Source organism: Dermacentor albipictus, chromosome 2, assembly GCF_038994185.2.
Source record: "Dermacentor albipictus isolate Rhodes 1998 colony chromosome 2, USDA_Dalb.pri_finalv2, whole genome shotgun sequence".
Taxonomy (NCBI): Eukaryota; Metazoa; Arthropoda; class Arachnida; order Ixodida; family Ixodidae; genus Dermacentor; species Dermacentor albipictus.
This window is the reverse complement of record NC_091822.1, coordinates 36,133,893-36,150,074: the sequence shown is the minus strand read 5'-3', so window position 1 is coordinate 36,150,074 and position 16,182 is coordinate 36,133,893. Positions and strand designations below refer to the sequence as shown.

General features: G+C 43.8%; 2 protein-coding genes across 2 annotated transcripts in view; both read left to right on the top strand.

Moving 5' to 3' along the window:
• Positions 1 to 13,573, top strand: part of LOC135920421 (PH and SEC7 domain-containing protein-like) — an 82,628-nt gene extending 69,055 nt beyond the window's left edge. Inside the window, exons 10-13 of the mRNA XM_070533210.1 lie at positions 6,204 to 6,322; positions 8,418 to 8,444; positions 11,516 to 11,689; positions 13,494 to 13,573. Of these exons, the coding sequence (XP_070389311.1) occupies positions 6,204 to 6,322; positions 8,418 to 8,444; positions 11,516 to 11,689; positions 13,494 to 13,573 (400 nt within the window). The remainder of the gene's footprint in view (positions 1 to 6,203; positions 6,323 to 8,417; positions 8,445 to 11,515; positions 11,690 to 13,493) is intronic.
• The window catches only part of LOC135920427 (uncharacterized), a 53,120-nt gene continuing 43,135 nt past the window's right edge, over positions 6,198 to 16,182 (top strand). Inside the window, exons 1-3 of the mRNA XM_065454697.2 lie at positions 6,198 to 6,322; positions 8,418 to 8,444; positions 11,516 to 11,689. The gene's annotated coding sequence lies outside the window, so the exon portion shown is untranslated. The remainder of the gene's footprint in view (positions 6,323 to 8,417; positions 8,445 to 11,515; positions 11,690 to 16,182) is intronic.

Genomic DNA, 16,182 nt, shown 5'->3' with positions numbered 1-16,182 from the left:
TTCTTCAGTCTTTGTCACGTTGTATTTTCGAATATCGCTTATTTGCGCCTTGTTTATCAGTTTTGACAGATCTTATCTCTTGAGCTGGACGCTTTCATTTTGTTTCGTTTCTTTATTAGGTTGTTTGTTACTTGGGAGAGCTTGCCTACTGGTGGCCTTGGTGCCTCGCCTCCCACTTCAATTGCTGCCTCTGAAGCCATCCTAGTTACGGTTTCATTCAGTAGGTCTATGCCATCATCTTTCTGTTCTAAGGCTGAATATTTGTTTGCGAGTACCAGCTGAATTTGTCTGCTTGTACCCTTACTGTCTCTAGGTTGACTTGTTTTTTCTGAGCCAATGTTGCTCTTTATTTCTTCAAATTGAGGTGAATTCTAGCGCTGACTAACCTATGATCACTTCGCTTCACCCTACTTATCACTGCTACATCATTCACTCTGCTGGGATCAGCACAAAGTATGAGGTCAATTTCATTTCTTGTTTGACTATTGGGGCTTTTCCATGTCCCCTTTTCGTTGCTGCGCTTCCTGAAAAGGCGTTCATTATTCGATGCGTATTCCTTTCTGCGGATTCTACCACCATCTCTCCTCTAGCGTTCCTAAAATCAACGCCGCAGTTTCCATTTGCTTGTTCTCCAACCTTCCTTTTACCCACTATTGCATTGACGTCGCCCATTACTACAATATACTGAGTTTGCACTTTTCTGATCGCTAATTCCACGTTTTCATAAAAATCATCTACTTTCTCATCATCGTGACAAGATGTTGGAGCGTAGGCTTTTACTACCTTTAATCTATACCTCTTATTAAGTTTGATTACGACTACAGCTACCCTCTGATTAATGCTGTAGAATATTCGTCAATGTTGCCCTGCTATGTCCTTATAGATTAGGAATCCTACTCTGTATTGCTTTTGATCTAGGAGACCTCTATTGCAGAGGACATGCCCGTTATTCAGTAGTTCACCACACCTCACCAGTTATTCTAATCTCACTAAGGCCGATGATATCCCAAACAATGTCTGATAATTCCTCAAAGAGTCGTGCTAAGCTAGCCTAACTCGAGAGGGTTCGGGTGTTAAACGTTGCAAGGGTCACTTTACTTTTGCGGCCTGTCCACTCCCATAGATTCTTAGCAGCGTTTGCTGCGTTACAGGTCTAACCGCCACCTTGCCCAGGTACTCCGCATTTGCTTTAGACTGAGGGCCATTGGGTAATTGAGTGAGTAATTTGGGAGGGGATGGCCGAATACTGCACCAGCGAGGCCAATTCCTGTTCCGGTGAGGTAGTGTCTTCTTGATGTTTAGTGGGCCTTCCTAATTTGGTTGTACCTGGATTAGTACAGCCCTGCTCGCTCTCGGCGTTCTTGGCCGGTGACAGGCGTCACTCCAAACCTGCAGATGTTGTGCACTGGAGGAGCTTAATTTCAAGCTCACCATCGCGAAAAAAAGAAACCAACCTTATAGTGGGATTCGAACTTCCCACTATGGCAACCGAGCATTCGACATGGTTCAGTCAGGTAATCCCACAGGCGGCAAGGCTACCTTATGGCCGGCAAGTACAGCCCGAAGGGCCCCACATGCCTAAAAACTTGTTTTATTTATCCACGCTAGAATTGAACTCAGTAAAGAACGGTTTCTAAACGGTTCTGGCCTCATAGTTGCGGAATTGCACGTGTGAAGACGGCCGTGAACTCTGCTACACAAACCCTACAGGCGTACCGGCGACCACACACGCGCAGGCGGCCGCGAATTTGCCTAGGCAAAACTATACAGCTGACTCCCACTCGCGTTAAAAATAATAATATCGTGCACGATGCGCTCTCTTGGAGTCAGTCAGTTTCGTATATCTCAAATTTTTGAAAATATGCTTGATATTTTCCGCACAATAGGGTCTTCGCTAATCGCAGCAGGTGACACGGCATAGTATTCCTCAATGGTTTTAACATAGTGGCTTCGCATGCGGCCACGAACGCGGCTAGATATACGATGAATTTTCGCGAACTTGAACAACACTAAAATGCAGTTTGGAAAAGAAAGAAAAGTAAAAACGAGAAAAACAAAAATTTTCAGCGCTTACAGGGAAATTACTAGTCGCGTATTGACGGCGGTACATCAAGCAGCTCAAGGTCTCGGCTACCTGCCTCACGCATCGGAGGATTCATTCGTAACGAGGTGGAACTGATACTGAGTTGCCGCCCAAAACTGAGGCGCCAAATGAGAGAAGGATGCCTAGGCCGAGAGTTTCGCTCAAAGGGCAAATCCTAAAAGTGGGCAGACGGGCCGCTAACAATAGTGTTGAGTCGCACGTAAAAGGGCGTCCTTGGAAGGCGACCATGCCCTATATGGTTGGAAACTCTATATTGTGGTCTCTTCCATATTTTCTTCCTCCACTTCCTTTAGTTCTTACTTAATGAATTTGTGGTTTCTTGTTTAATGTTCCCTTCTTTCAGGCAGATGAATCGTGTTATGCATGATGGTCCCTACGTTCGCGGCCGCTCCTTCAATGCATTTCGCAGCCCAGTGTTACACTTACCCATGACAATAAATTCAAGTTTTATTAGAGCCCTGATGTGTGCCTTTGTTGCTGATGATGCATGTTAAGCACGGGTGGTCCATTTCGGCAACAGCAAAAGTTGATGTAGTGAGGCTTACGTGTTTGAGACAATCATTCGTTCATTCTCGTAAAAGCCTTGCCGTTTCGCAAACATATGATGCTTACGTTTTCTGGAGGGCACGCAGTACGGTTCCAAATGGAGACTTTGTCAAGCATCGTTAATGTTTATGATTATGTGTTATGTTTAAGCTGTTTAAGCTGTTAGTTTGAGTTTGTTTGTCGTTGACTGCGCTTTACATTCCATTTTGTGCCTTGCGCTGCACACTAGAATAACCAGAATCGTGTGGGACGAGATAAAGAGGGAGAAACAGGCGCGTGTACCGCTACGTTCTAGTTAAAACTTTGCGCAACCTGTTATTGACGCAGGCTTAGTAATTAATTCAGTTCGTTTGCAAGGTTGCTACTGGCGTGCTGCTAGCTGTTGTAAAGGTAGTTAAATAGCCAGGTTCTGGTTAGCTTATTGCGTATAGCAAGCTTCCACTTGTAAAAGGCTACTATCTTGTGCACTGCGGTGATTTTCATACGATAACTACCGAATCATGCCTGAGTACACAGAGTGAATATTCACAATATCTAGCACCTTGGCAACAAGGACATAACGTTGCGGCACGGTATACGAGGAGCTAGTATAAGCGCTGAGAACATCCATAGCCAAAATGCAGAAGGTTATCTGTGCTATATGTCGGAATGATCGCGTGTACGTATACATGTGCTTAAGTAAGCGGCAGAGAACGCCTCAACTTGGCATCACCAGCGTTATGGCACACCGAAACACTAAACCCAAAAGTTTGCCATCATTTGGCACAATAGAGAAGAGGCTGGGCCCGGTAGCTGTGGCACTAATCATCCACAATGATATAGGTACTTTGTGTTGTCAAGTTTAGTAACGCATATACACATTACTAAAATGCAGATCTTGTCTTTTTATTATATACGTAAAAGACTACAGTGTTTTTTCACCACTTGTTTAGGCTGACTGTGTCTATCAATCCGGTTTTAAGAACAGACTCGCAAGAACCCTAAGAGCCTAAACGTGGCCTCTGGCATTCGTGTCTGGGAATCGCAGAGGCCTCAGTTTAAGACAACGCACGACACTTGCTACCATTTCACAGCGCGCAGCGGACAAGCATTGATGCCGACGATTAGGGGTGCGCAAGTTTCTGGGACTGAACCGAATACTAATCGAATAGTAACAGAAGCGAATCTAATTGGACATGAAAAATTTTTCAAAACCCCTTCGGAATAATATACAACCATCAAATAATTTTCGCACCCCGGTGTTCGAAACAACAAAAAATTTATATGATTGAAGGGCACATTACAAAACAAGCTACATTAAAAGCCTTGAGGAGCATTAGAAACCACTAAGCCATTTGTTCACAAACTGAGTGCTACCCAGAGCGTGCGCGGCCATGCGTCACTATATAAAGCATAAAAGGCAGCCTTGTTGACCAATTAATATATATGTATGCCTTCGCAACCGAAACAAACGGTTGTCGTCTGCGGCCATGACAACGACAAAGAAAAATATTGTTTTTTCTTTTTCGTTCGTATGATTGCTGGAGATGGCGCCATTATTGTATCATGAATTTCGCAGTGAAACGTATTCATATTTAAGTAAAGTCGAAGACTCAGGAGTTGTGTCTATAAATAATGCCAAGCAGTGCCAATTATTGAGTGCCGTATGTAAACAGAATTTCATTGGAGGCATCATGTTTGTTCTGGCTAAGTGACGTAGCGGGCGCTAGTACGTATTTAATCTATACACGCGATGAAAGTTTCTTTCGAAGAAAGCCAAATTTCATGTTTCATTGAGTACAGTCAACAACCTGACGTAATTGTCTCCGTTCTGAAGAATACTTGCAGTTTTGAATGATCGCTACTTGATTTGAGGTCGAAATCTAATACTGGCAATTAGATACAAAAAGCGAGTACAATAGGACAATATACGATTTCTTATTAAAACGTTGCGAGTATTCGAATACGCCTAGTTGACCAATGATGATCGCAAACTGGCGTCAGGTAGTTTGCGGTGTGTTGCTAGTCGCCAACAAGAATAATCGCCAGTGAGAATTGTACAATAACAGGCTGAGTTTAAGCAAAAAAGAGAAACCGGAGCAAAAGTAAACACTGAATATTTGTGACTTAATGGACGCTGACGGAGACACACAAAAAGGAAGGTATATGTGGTGGAACATGGTTATAACGGCGCGTTTTGAGGACAGGGCATGGAAAGAATGCACGCAGGACAGTCGTCGAACTTCAACTGAGCATTACAGCGTAAAAAATACACGAGCAGCAGATGCTACGCAGAAAGATTAGAAACAATATTGCCACAGCACACTTTGTCAGCACAAAAGCAGATTATCATGTCTCGCTTCACTACTGAAAGTTCTGATCTGCACAACATTAAGGAACCATTTCCAGCCACGCTATAACACTTTCTACACTCTTCATATCCGTGGACTTCGGTACTTATCGCGCTTACCATTGATGGTAATGATTGTAAGTAATTACAATGATCGTATCCTCAAAGCATGCCATTATAACCATGTTTAATCAAGCCAGCAACGAACTAGGCCATCTAAGTCTTCTAAATGGAGGTATATTTCTTGCTTGCAATGTGGTACATGCCTCAACAAAGCGTTAATAATGTATCTTTCAGGGGTAAAAAAATGCTGCAAAATCAACCCGCACAGGGAAATAACACAGGAACTCAACCTTGATGCATGCCCGATGAAGTGATAGATAGAAAACTTCCCCCCACCCCGCCTCCCTTTTTTCATAATATTATTTGTGTATGCACCCAATAAACCCTATAGTGAATGGCAGACAGAGCTCGTCCTGTGTTTGTCCCTTGTCCATATTAGTTTTGCACGGTTTTTACCACTGATTCGTACCAACTAACTCGCATTGATACCCTTTTCAATGTATCTTTGTAAGAAACACAATGTATTTCTGTACCTCTCTAAAATTCAAAACAAAAGCACCTCTGCCTTTCAAACAGTTTTTTGTGGTGCGCGGGAAACAGCAGGTGTGAGTATATGACGACTTCTCTTTCCATTTTTCAAGCACAGAGAAAAATATTTCGCACATGTATCAAGGACGCAAAACACGTCAGCTAAATACCACGATTACGCGGCTGTACATGATGAAACGCGTCACTGCCCTTGTTTAAGAAACCTACTGCAGATTCACATTGTGGCTGCAGTGCGCTTGTGTCCGCAGACAATATCTGGTGGCACGTTTTCGGCTCCCAAGCAAAAGTAGTTTGTCCCCTAGTCGACTATGGCTATAACCATTCTCGATGTTTTCAAGTGTGAGGAACACACCTCGTGCGTCGAGCTCCTGTATGTAGCTGCATTGTGCACTTGGGACTAAAATAATTTATAGATCGACGTCTAACTACGCCGCGAAATCGGTGCCACCTAGAGGGTCCTATATACTTCCAGGCTGCTCCAACTTGCGCTTCTCTTCTTTACCCGGTATACTGAGCAAGCGGTTATAAAGGACGAAACCGGCAAGTCGCTTGCATCTGCGTGTGAACACTTCACATTATCTCTGGAAACTATCATCACTGCTCTTCACTCAGGGATCCCGGCGATGCAGTGCGCTCCCGCAACTGCAACAGTCTCATCAACACCATTTGCGGCCTGCTGGTCTGCCCGGCCATCGTGCTCTCCGCTGCCGTGTTCCTGCTCGAAAGCACGAGTGAGTTAGCTGGGCCCGCGTTCATAAAAAAAGTATTTAGGCTAGAACTGTTCGTAAGAACATACGCTAGCCAATAGTAATGCGGGGCACATCATTAGTGAAGGTAGCAGTACAGCGGCAAACGGCACTTTGTCATTAAATTAAGAACCTGGTGAACTGTGAGCGTATTATACAGTGGCCGCTTCTACCACTCGCCTCGGGCTGCGTGGTGCCTTGGGCCACGAGACCTTCCACATGAATAACGCCCGTGACTGCTTTTGCTTTGCGGAGCGTATAACGCATATTAGCGTATAGTTATTTCGGTTATATTTGTTTTAGCCTTTCTCATGACAAGTCATCATGCGCGCGAGTCACGTGTAAGGAAGCAAGATTTAGCGTTGCTGCGTGAGTTCCCAGAAACATTTCTTCTATATAGAATTTCGTATTTAGCTCAACGTATTCTACTATTGATTTACCCTCGTGCACTTTGTACAGACTACACAGTGTTTTGTTTACAGCGTTTCGGCAGGCTGTTTATTCTTTATTTACGTGACCTTGTTTACACTGTATCAGTTCTACTTGCATGCGCTTGTGTTTTATCGATTTGGCAGTTGTCCTATTGCATTTTTTTTCCTTGGTTGGCATGCACTGGTTTGGCTTCTTGCCTGTCTTACTCAATACGCTATGGTGGTTCTTAAAGATTTCAAGTAAGTTAATGAATTCAAAAGAAAGAGGTAAAGCTTTTTTTTTTTACTACAAAGTTGGGCAATATTGGCTTAAGCGAGAATCAAAACACTGCGATCAGGCTCGTGATAATCCAACCTTACTCTGCCTCTCATATGCAGGGCGCTTTTATGCTTTCTGTACTTGGGGTCTCCAGAAGGACTAAATTTTTTGGGATGAAACGAAGCTTCGGTGGCAAAGCTTCTCATGATTAGATGACAAATGAAATGGAACTTTCGACATTGAGGAGTGACCTGCCAAAAAAAAGTAGAAAGGAAACAGGAATAACTGCCACACGAACTATGACCTACGATTTCATTCTTCCTTGCTCTACTCTTCCATTCTCATTTGTACAACCGGTATTAGGTTTCTCCGGCATGACCGTTTACGAAAGGTCCTGGAGCCAAATGCCGCCTAAAATGATACTTTGCTGGGGTTCCTAAAGTACCAACCTCATCTTATGCTATTCAAGTGATATCATCGCGAAAAGCAATTTCTGAAATTTACCGAGCAACAAATTTTTTAGTTTGAATAGCCATTATGACACATATTACGGAATAGCGCATGTGACAAACACTATCTTTTCACAGGCGTTAAGTAAGATGGATGGAGCTCGTCTGCCGTAACGAAAGCAGCAGAGAATAGTAGACAAGGCTCATAAATTACAGCTTCGAAACTGCGTTTTCTTACGAGTGCTAATGGCTTGTTCGAAGAAATCAATTATACCTAAGCCTGCATGTTGGAACGGCGCACCCGGCGTGCGTTTTGAAGGTTTTGGTTTTCATGGAATCACCTTTGGTTCTGCGATTTTTGCGCAGAATTTCGCAACATTTGCCATATACAAGAAGTCGAACAACTATTAATGTAACGTAATTGTTTATCTGATTTCATAAGGTGAAGATAAGCTAGTGCGGGAATTGTATTCTATAAAGAGTCCATACTATGAATAATTCTCGATCACGGTAAGACTGACCACCTCTTTATTCGAGAAAGGTAATTTGGGCCGCAAATTTGACGTTATGCCACCCGCTCGATTATATGCCACTCTTATCATACACGGTTCATGGCCGGCTACCCCTACTGATAACGCGGGTTCAGCGTCGCTCTGACCACAGGCGAAGCGCCAGAAGCGAGACAAGGAATAGCATCGGAAAAGGTAGCGCTACAAAATCATTGCTCTCCTGACCGAACATAACTCAGTATAGTTTTTGAGTGCTTCTCTAAACGAGTTAGCATCCAAAAGGAACGAATGGTGTGCGCTAGCGGTAATCCTACTTCATAGATCAATGTCAGAAGAAATCAGTTGCAGTGAAAAGAAATAATATTGCATTATGTCATAATACATTTCTTAAATACTATTCACTATCATACTCCTTTTTTCTTCTCTCTACAGGGGACCCGCGGTTCATCGGACTGCGAGGTGAGGCACTGCGATGAAATATGCGCTCACAAAAAATGCAACGCACGGCTTCTTCCTCATAAGAACATCCAGTGATGTACATTGCTGCTCTGCATTCAACATAACAAACAATGACAAGCCAGCAGATAGTTAGCTATATGTTCTAGTTATTCCTGTCACATAAGCGTAGCTAGAAGAACGGAAGGTTATGAAACCACGGGGACGACGTCCCAAAGGGACCCACGAGCTCTCAGAGACGATATTGTAGAGGGCATCGGGTTTGTATCACCTCGGATTTAGCACGTATACTATTGTGAGCCTAGCAGCACATTCGCTTGCCGCATCTGTTCAAGTGCGGCTGACGTGAATGGAATAACCACCTGTGAGCTCGTGCCTTGCAGCGCAAAGCTGTATCAATTGAAAAATGAAAGGTTGTCGGGTTAAAAAAAATACGCCTACGGCTTCTGCCATAAAGCGCCACCTCATTTCTTGATGAAAATGTTAAACTGAAATTATGCTAGCGTACAAAATTTACACTGCAAGCTTTGGAGCAACCACGCACCAAAATCTCCTGCCGCGGCGAGATGACATGTTTCGGTCATTAGCTGTGACTTCAAGAATGGCTCCTTATTTGTGACTGATTGTACGGGCAAATTTACGAGTAAGTGTCCTCTTTGGAAGCCACTACCTGGTAGAAACGGAACGCAGTGATGCTCATGTGTGTTTCTGTTGAAGAACTTGGACGTCAAAAGTATTCCCTCCCATTAATAATGTGCAGCAATACAATATCAGTTTAAAGCGAACGAGCCGAGAGTGTCAATTTTCCGAGTGTTTGGGCTCACCGTGTCGTTTATGAGGCAAACTCGGCACAGTACCCATTGAGTCCTCCGTGGTTGTTGCACGTGCTACTCAATGCGGTGTAATTTTACTTCAGTGCGCTTTATATTAGTATACACACGACCACTTTTCAGAAGGCGCAGTATCATTTGTGACGGGACTTTCGACGCGCGCTCGTTCCCTTCTCAACGACGAAATAATCATTCTTCATTTGTGACGACGTTTTCAGCCACTGGTGACTCGTTCGTATGCTTTGAGCAGACACGACATGAATGACCGATCATTTATTTACTGCCTAATGCTCTGCAATTATTAGCACTGAAGAAAAAAAAATACACAGAACATATCATCCTACCACTTGCAATTTCTTTCTGTTTCACCTGGAACATCATAGAACAAAAGTGTATACCGTTTGAGGCATTTATAACAGTCTATCGTAATCAGGTATTGTAGGGGATATACCCATATGAAGCACGGATACAAACCAATATCGTTGGATGATACTACCTCTTGAACACAGTGTAAATGACAAGCGTTTGCCATTACATTCGCACACGATGAAACTTTAGCAACAGTAAACAAGGCTAAAAATAAAGAAAAGTGTTGTGTTCCTTTGTTATATATAAGGCAGCTGTCGACATAGTAAATTCGGTATCAACTGTTCTTGCACACTGATGTATCGTTCACAATTCGAACACTTACATAATGGATGATCAGTGTGGCTCAATCTCCATTAAATCACGTGACGGTGACCCCAACTGGCAGTATTTAAGACTGACGAATATGGTGGGAGCTTAGATCAGTTATTTTAAACCTAGCTGAGCTGAGTACGTGTTTATTTAGATTTTTGTCAGTGCGGTTGTATGTAAGTTGGTCGAAAAATAAATAGTAAGACTGCTACCGTCATCGTTCCGTGTCTATCATTTCCTTTGTGCTTCGTCATTTGTTGATATTCCATATCCTAGTTGCCGACTTCCTAGTTGTCCTATCCTTCCTAACCTGGTTGTCGACTCTACTTTGGGTTTGTTCCTTCGCGTACGATGGGCATTTGTCAGGATAATAAAAAAAATATAACGCAGGTCCGACCCACTGTGGGCAGCAATGTAAGCGAAGCACTGTTTTTTCCCGCGCTCGCTGTAAAACGTGCCGCTTTTTATGGCTGCACCTGCCGCGGCAGCTCAGTGGCTATGGCTTTGCTCTGCTGAGCCCAAGGTCCTCGGTTCAATCCTGGCCGCGGCAGCTATCTTCCGATGGGGCCGGATTGCACAAACGCTCATGTATCGTGCATTAGGTGAACATTAAGGAATCCCAGGTCGCCAAGACTAATTTTGAACCCCCCGCTGCGCCGTCCCTCATTATCAAACTGGCACATAAAATCCCAGAATTTATTATTTGTGGATATACTGGCGCGAATTTTCGTTTTGATTGCCTCGACACAATAGCTTAAAGGAGCGAAAGATGGCAAGGATGAACATTAATCATGATGTGCTTTTAGACGTATTCGCGCGTTTTCAAGTGTCACAGTGAAGGCTTCAGTCTTCTCAAACTGCAAAGAGGGCCAAAAGTGAGACGTAACGATCAGCGCTTGAAATCTCGCACCCATTGTGGTTCTTTGTATTGTTTACATCAGGTGACGGCACCGAATACTTTCACTCTGTCATTCTTTCGCGTTCGCTCACAAGCCGAGGTCATTTATAAAAGCGCTTTCAGACGCGTTGGCGCTTTCTCTTTGCATCAGTATGGGCTTCGATAATCTCAAAGCACTAGATGCCAAGAGAGACGAAGAATAATGCTAAAAATTACGTGTGCGTTAGGAGTTTGTGCATGTTGCCCAATTGTTACTGCACCAGGCTGTTGTGCCTACAGATCTTTGTTTAATTACAACCATTGGGAAACGTAATGATTTTAGCAGTAACTGCTCGTGTTAAGCGCTTGTTGAGCCAGCTTGCCAAGAACCCCATCCACCCACCGATCTTCGCTTTAAAAACTGCAGAAGAGCACCTTTTGTAAAGACTTCTAGCAATATTTCACAATATGCATCAGTTATATCACGGGTATGCTTTAACTACAAAATCAACTCAATTTCCTTTATGTAATGGTATAGCGCAAATTGCGGAAAGCCATATTTATTCATATTGTTGAAATTTGCAATATTTGTTTCTATTCTCGAAATACCTCTTATTGCATTGTACTCGTGAACTCCCACTGTCATATGTCAAGTACATTTATAAACGACTGTTCTTTTTTTGTTCCAGCTTACGAGGAACCAGACCATCACGGCTTTGCTGACTGGGGAAACATATCCGACTTATTACCAAGCGCCAACCACACTGCTACATTGCGTGGTGAAATCCTCGACGCGGGAGACTACTTATGGAACGTCGGCGATGTCAACTTCACGGAAGAAGAGCCTGAAATTCCTGTGAAATGTGCGTGTATGTCTACACTGTCTGTGCGAATAGGCTAGCTAACTGTCTAACTTAGTAGAAATACGGACGTATACTAAGGAAAAGATAACTAGAAGGTATAGTGTGCTCAAGATGAAGTGCTGGTGTACGTAGAGCGTATAGCAGTGCCCAGCGCATGGTGGTGCAAGCGTATGTATATATGTATATGTACACACATGTAGTCATAGAGCAGATGTAGTGCAATTAAGGATTGCTCGAGGTGGTTCTTGTCAGGCAAGGTGAAAGGCATCCGGCGCTCAACTAGTGCCCCTTGTGGTAGGTACTGTGCATTGCGCAGTGGACGAGCTTTTATTGCTATAGAAAATATATGGACATTCTAGGCGCATTTTTTCCGTTCGCATCAGCGTGGTCTTCCGTAGGAAGTCCAAGGGTAATAACAATTTCGCCACGAGCCGTACGCTGCTGCACGGGCGCGTGCAAGCACGCGAGGGGAGCCGGCCATCACAGCGCAATCTGGCGCACGCAAGGGAGAAAAGTGGAGAGCAAATGCGCCGTCTTCCCTCGCGCGAAATGTTGTAGGGGGATGCGAGAGAAGGTGGGGGGAACGGCGTTAGGCCCCGGCAGCAACTGCGCGTTTCGCGACTGGGCGCAAGAGGAACTGACGATCACGGCTCAATCTCTCGCGCGAAAAGGAGAAAAGTGGGGAGGTAGCGCAGGAAAGGGGGGGGGGGGAGCGGAGCTGCTTCTACTTCGCCAGCAACTGCGTACTTTGCGCGTCGTATGTTCACAGCGATATGCAGGCTCATACATTTGTGCGTGATGTATTCTCGCCGCTGTTTCCGTTGAAACAATAGACAGCACGGAGGTCACTTTGCTCGCTGCTGATCCCGCGCTTGCTCACGCCAGCGTTTTCACAGCGAGGGTCCGCGGTCATCGAGTCTGATCTGTTCATGTTAGCCTGTACGCGCTGACACCATGCTTGGTAATTGAGTTAATAAGCGAATGCTTGCAAGTTTATACGACCGATAAAGCTACTATCAGTTTCAGCCTTCATGGTGGTGTTGGGCGTGGGACGCGGTTACTGTAGACACAAACGGCACAGGAAGTCATCTGACAGGACGTACTCCAAAACTCCTTATCAAAATGCGCGAATTTATACAACTTCATAGCATGAGCTGCCACCCAATTGGCAAGCAATGTGCACACGTCGCCTAGGGTGGCATCGCCATGCTTGACGAGAAAGTTGAAGCGCCTTGCGTGTCCCGTCGTTCTTTATTGCGTCCGTGTCCTTTATATGCAGCACTACACATACTTGTGGCATGCCAACAGGCACAAGTAGCTGCCTCATAGGAAGGTCCCATTCCTCGAATTATCATAGTGTGGAGGGTGCACGTCAAACATCAGCGGTCACACCTACTCGAGAAGATACTGCACGGAGCGGCTTGGAGTAACCCGTATCTATTCCGCATGTTAGTAGGATTTCTCTCAGCCTCGTGCGGCCGAGCTGCGATCTGCGGGGATTGTTGTGTCGCAACACCATGGTATAGGAAATTTTAGCGATATGCGCGGTGGAATCTTTGGTACCCGTTAGTCTTGGAAAGTTGTTGAACGTGACCACATTCGGTAACTTTGCTGCAAAATACACCACCATCTTTCGATTACATAGTTCAGCGAAGTTTCACGTGTCAACGCCCAACTTTCCAATTTTGATAGGACAATCTTGAGCTAAAGCGAAAAAAAATCATATGGATCCATAGTGGGTGCAAATCCAAGTTCTGCGAAGTATTTTGCAGGTACCCTCTATTGCACAACCAACCTCCTACAGATGTCGAACAGATGTCCGCAACGGGACATTCGAGCGCCCTTAGGACATATCTAAAAAGCCTGTTGATCATACTTGGATGACCATGGCGTCATCCCATGCACGCGAATTGATGTTTCTAGAAATAACCCATGAACGTCCTAACGGGATAATGGGACATCCAGGACGAATTTAAGTGTGGATTATTTTTAATGTATAATCCCGAGTATGTCCTGAGGACACTTATGTCAGGATGTAGGACACATCTGGGACTTTTTGTGTTAGCAATCGTCCAAAGGATGCATGTGGGACATATTTGTGTGGATTTAGAACATCTACAGGACGTCCGTATGATTATATAATAACATAACACGGAGGTTCTTCAGAATGTGCCCCAGCAGTGCAGAAGGCCTGCTGTAATTACCGAGATACCACTAACAAAGTCATTTTGGCCTGGTTATGCGTCGGCTTGTGGGGCAGGATTAAAAGCAACTACATGGCTCTTGACCATTTATACCAGCGCTCCATTAAGGTGATCAAACAATTTGGTCATACGAAAGCTGAAGTACCAGGTGAAAGGCCAGGAGTACAGCCCACGGCATTTCAAAGCCTGGTACAGAAGGCTGCAGTTGAGCCAAGCACCGTGCACTTAATTCCCTGCTACGTTAAACTAACACATAATATAGGCTTTGATAAAAATGCATTGTGCCGGAACATATAGTGTAAAGTATAATCAGGCAGGCTCACTTCAGCGGTCGCAGGTACATAAATTGAAAATTTGCCACAAAGCTCAAAGGTGTTTTAGTCATCAAAGAAGCAAGTCCAGATTTTCTGGATGCTTGCTTCAGTGGTCACACACACATTAAAAGTACTAAAAATTTGTTAGATGCATTGAACATTAATAAATCAAGTAAAAGATAACTTAAGCAGTTCACATGACCGATCACATAACAGATATTCAACCTCAACTGCGTAGCTCCACCCGTGAAAGAATACCCGTGGAGCGTTATGGATTCCATGGGAATAGAAATGTGGCACTCTGCAACGCAGCAGTTGCGCAGTGGAACGCTACGCATGCTTCGCTACTTTGTTCCCTTCTACTCCCCCAACCCGTTTCCCTATTAGCTAGCGTGTTTCGAATAAAAGCACGTCTTTTGCTGGTCGACGTCTGTCAGTTCATTACGGTGCAGCCTACACTCTAAGAACACAGTTCCGGGCACTCATTTTGAGGGTTTATCTGTTTGTCCCATATTTCACTTTCTTTTCGAGAGTAGATGGACACTATTTGAGAGACAGTAGGTCAACTCCTACTGAGAGAGTTTTGTTACTCCACCACAAGGGAGTGCTAGTACTCTTCCGCAGAGGGCTAATACACTCCCCACAGGGGTGATAGTACTCCCCCAGACAAAGGGCTCCTACTCCTCCAAACCGAGTATTTCTACTCCTCAAAGCTGAGTGTTTCTACTCCCCCAACCAGAGTGCTTGAACCCCTTCAGAACAGAGTGCTTGTACCATTCCAAACAGTGTGAAATCACGATGTATATCCATGGTCACGTTAGAAAGTATTCGCAATACTTACATGTGGAAAATATTTGATTGCTTCATAAGCAGCTCCTGCACTTATGCTTGGTGAATGGGATGTAATCTGTAGTCGTCATTTACTCAAATGAAACATTTTCTCTCTTAAAAGGTCAAAATCTTTACTGATCAGTCACAAGACAAATTGAACAATAATTTGAGCAACATACTGACAAACACATAAAATCAGATCAGAATGATTCCCATGAAATTTAGAACACATCTTGTAATAAAGCATAAGTATATTCTCTAAAGTTTAATCAGTATTAGAGTGTAGAAATATCCGTTAATTTCAATTGGCTCCTTATTTTCAAAAATTGAATATACAATGAAATATTAAGCGTAGAACAAGTGTGTGCAAACTCACGAAGTATTGACACTGCAGTCGAACAGAAATATGCGCCACATTACTGGCCAGCAAACACATTTCTCGCATAAAATGTGTGCACTTATATGACAGATCTTACCAGATGAGCTGCTAAGCATGGGGCTGGTAATTTAGATAAATTGTGCAAGAAACGTCTTTTGTGTGCCATATTCTAAGACAGCAGCTCATTTGATAACGTCCTCTACATCGTATAGATGTTCCTGCCTGAGAGTACAGTGCATTCATACATGTGTTGCATATTCTCATGTGAGGCCGCAGGTCTAGCTAGCTTTGCTTGTATTTCATATAAAGGTACTCATGTATGGGCTGCACCCCATTGTTGCTAAGTGCGTCTTCTCGTAGTTCTGCAGCAATATCCTGCCCGGTCTCAAAGCGGCACAGAGGTGTATTATATTTACTATTCGGTTGGCCTCCTCACGAAAGTAGTTTCCTGGTGCTGTTTCACTTTCTCAAAAATAAATGAAATTAAATTTACAATATCATCTAGTGTGTAGCAAGTGAGTATAAAACTGAAAGGAGCGTTGGAAATAAAATCTTGGGCATCAAATTTCTTGTGATATATGGTAGCTTTTTATTCCCATCATGGTAATAATACTATACTTCTGAGGAGCAGCTTCCATATTTACATCATCAATTATTGTGACTCGTTGAATATGCAATCTAACTAAAGTATAGCATGGCTTGAGATATGAACCAAGAATCAGATGTGATAAATATAATGCATCGAAGGCGACATAAGCATAAGTA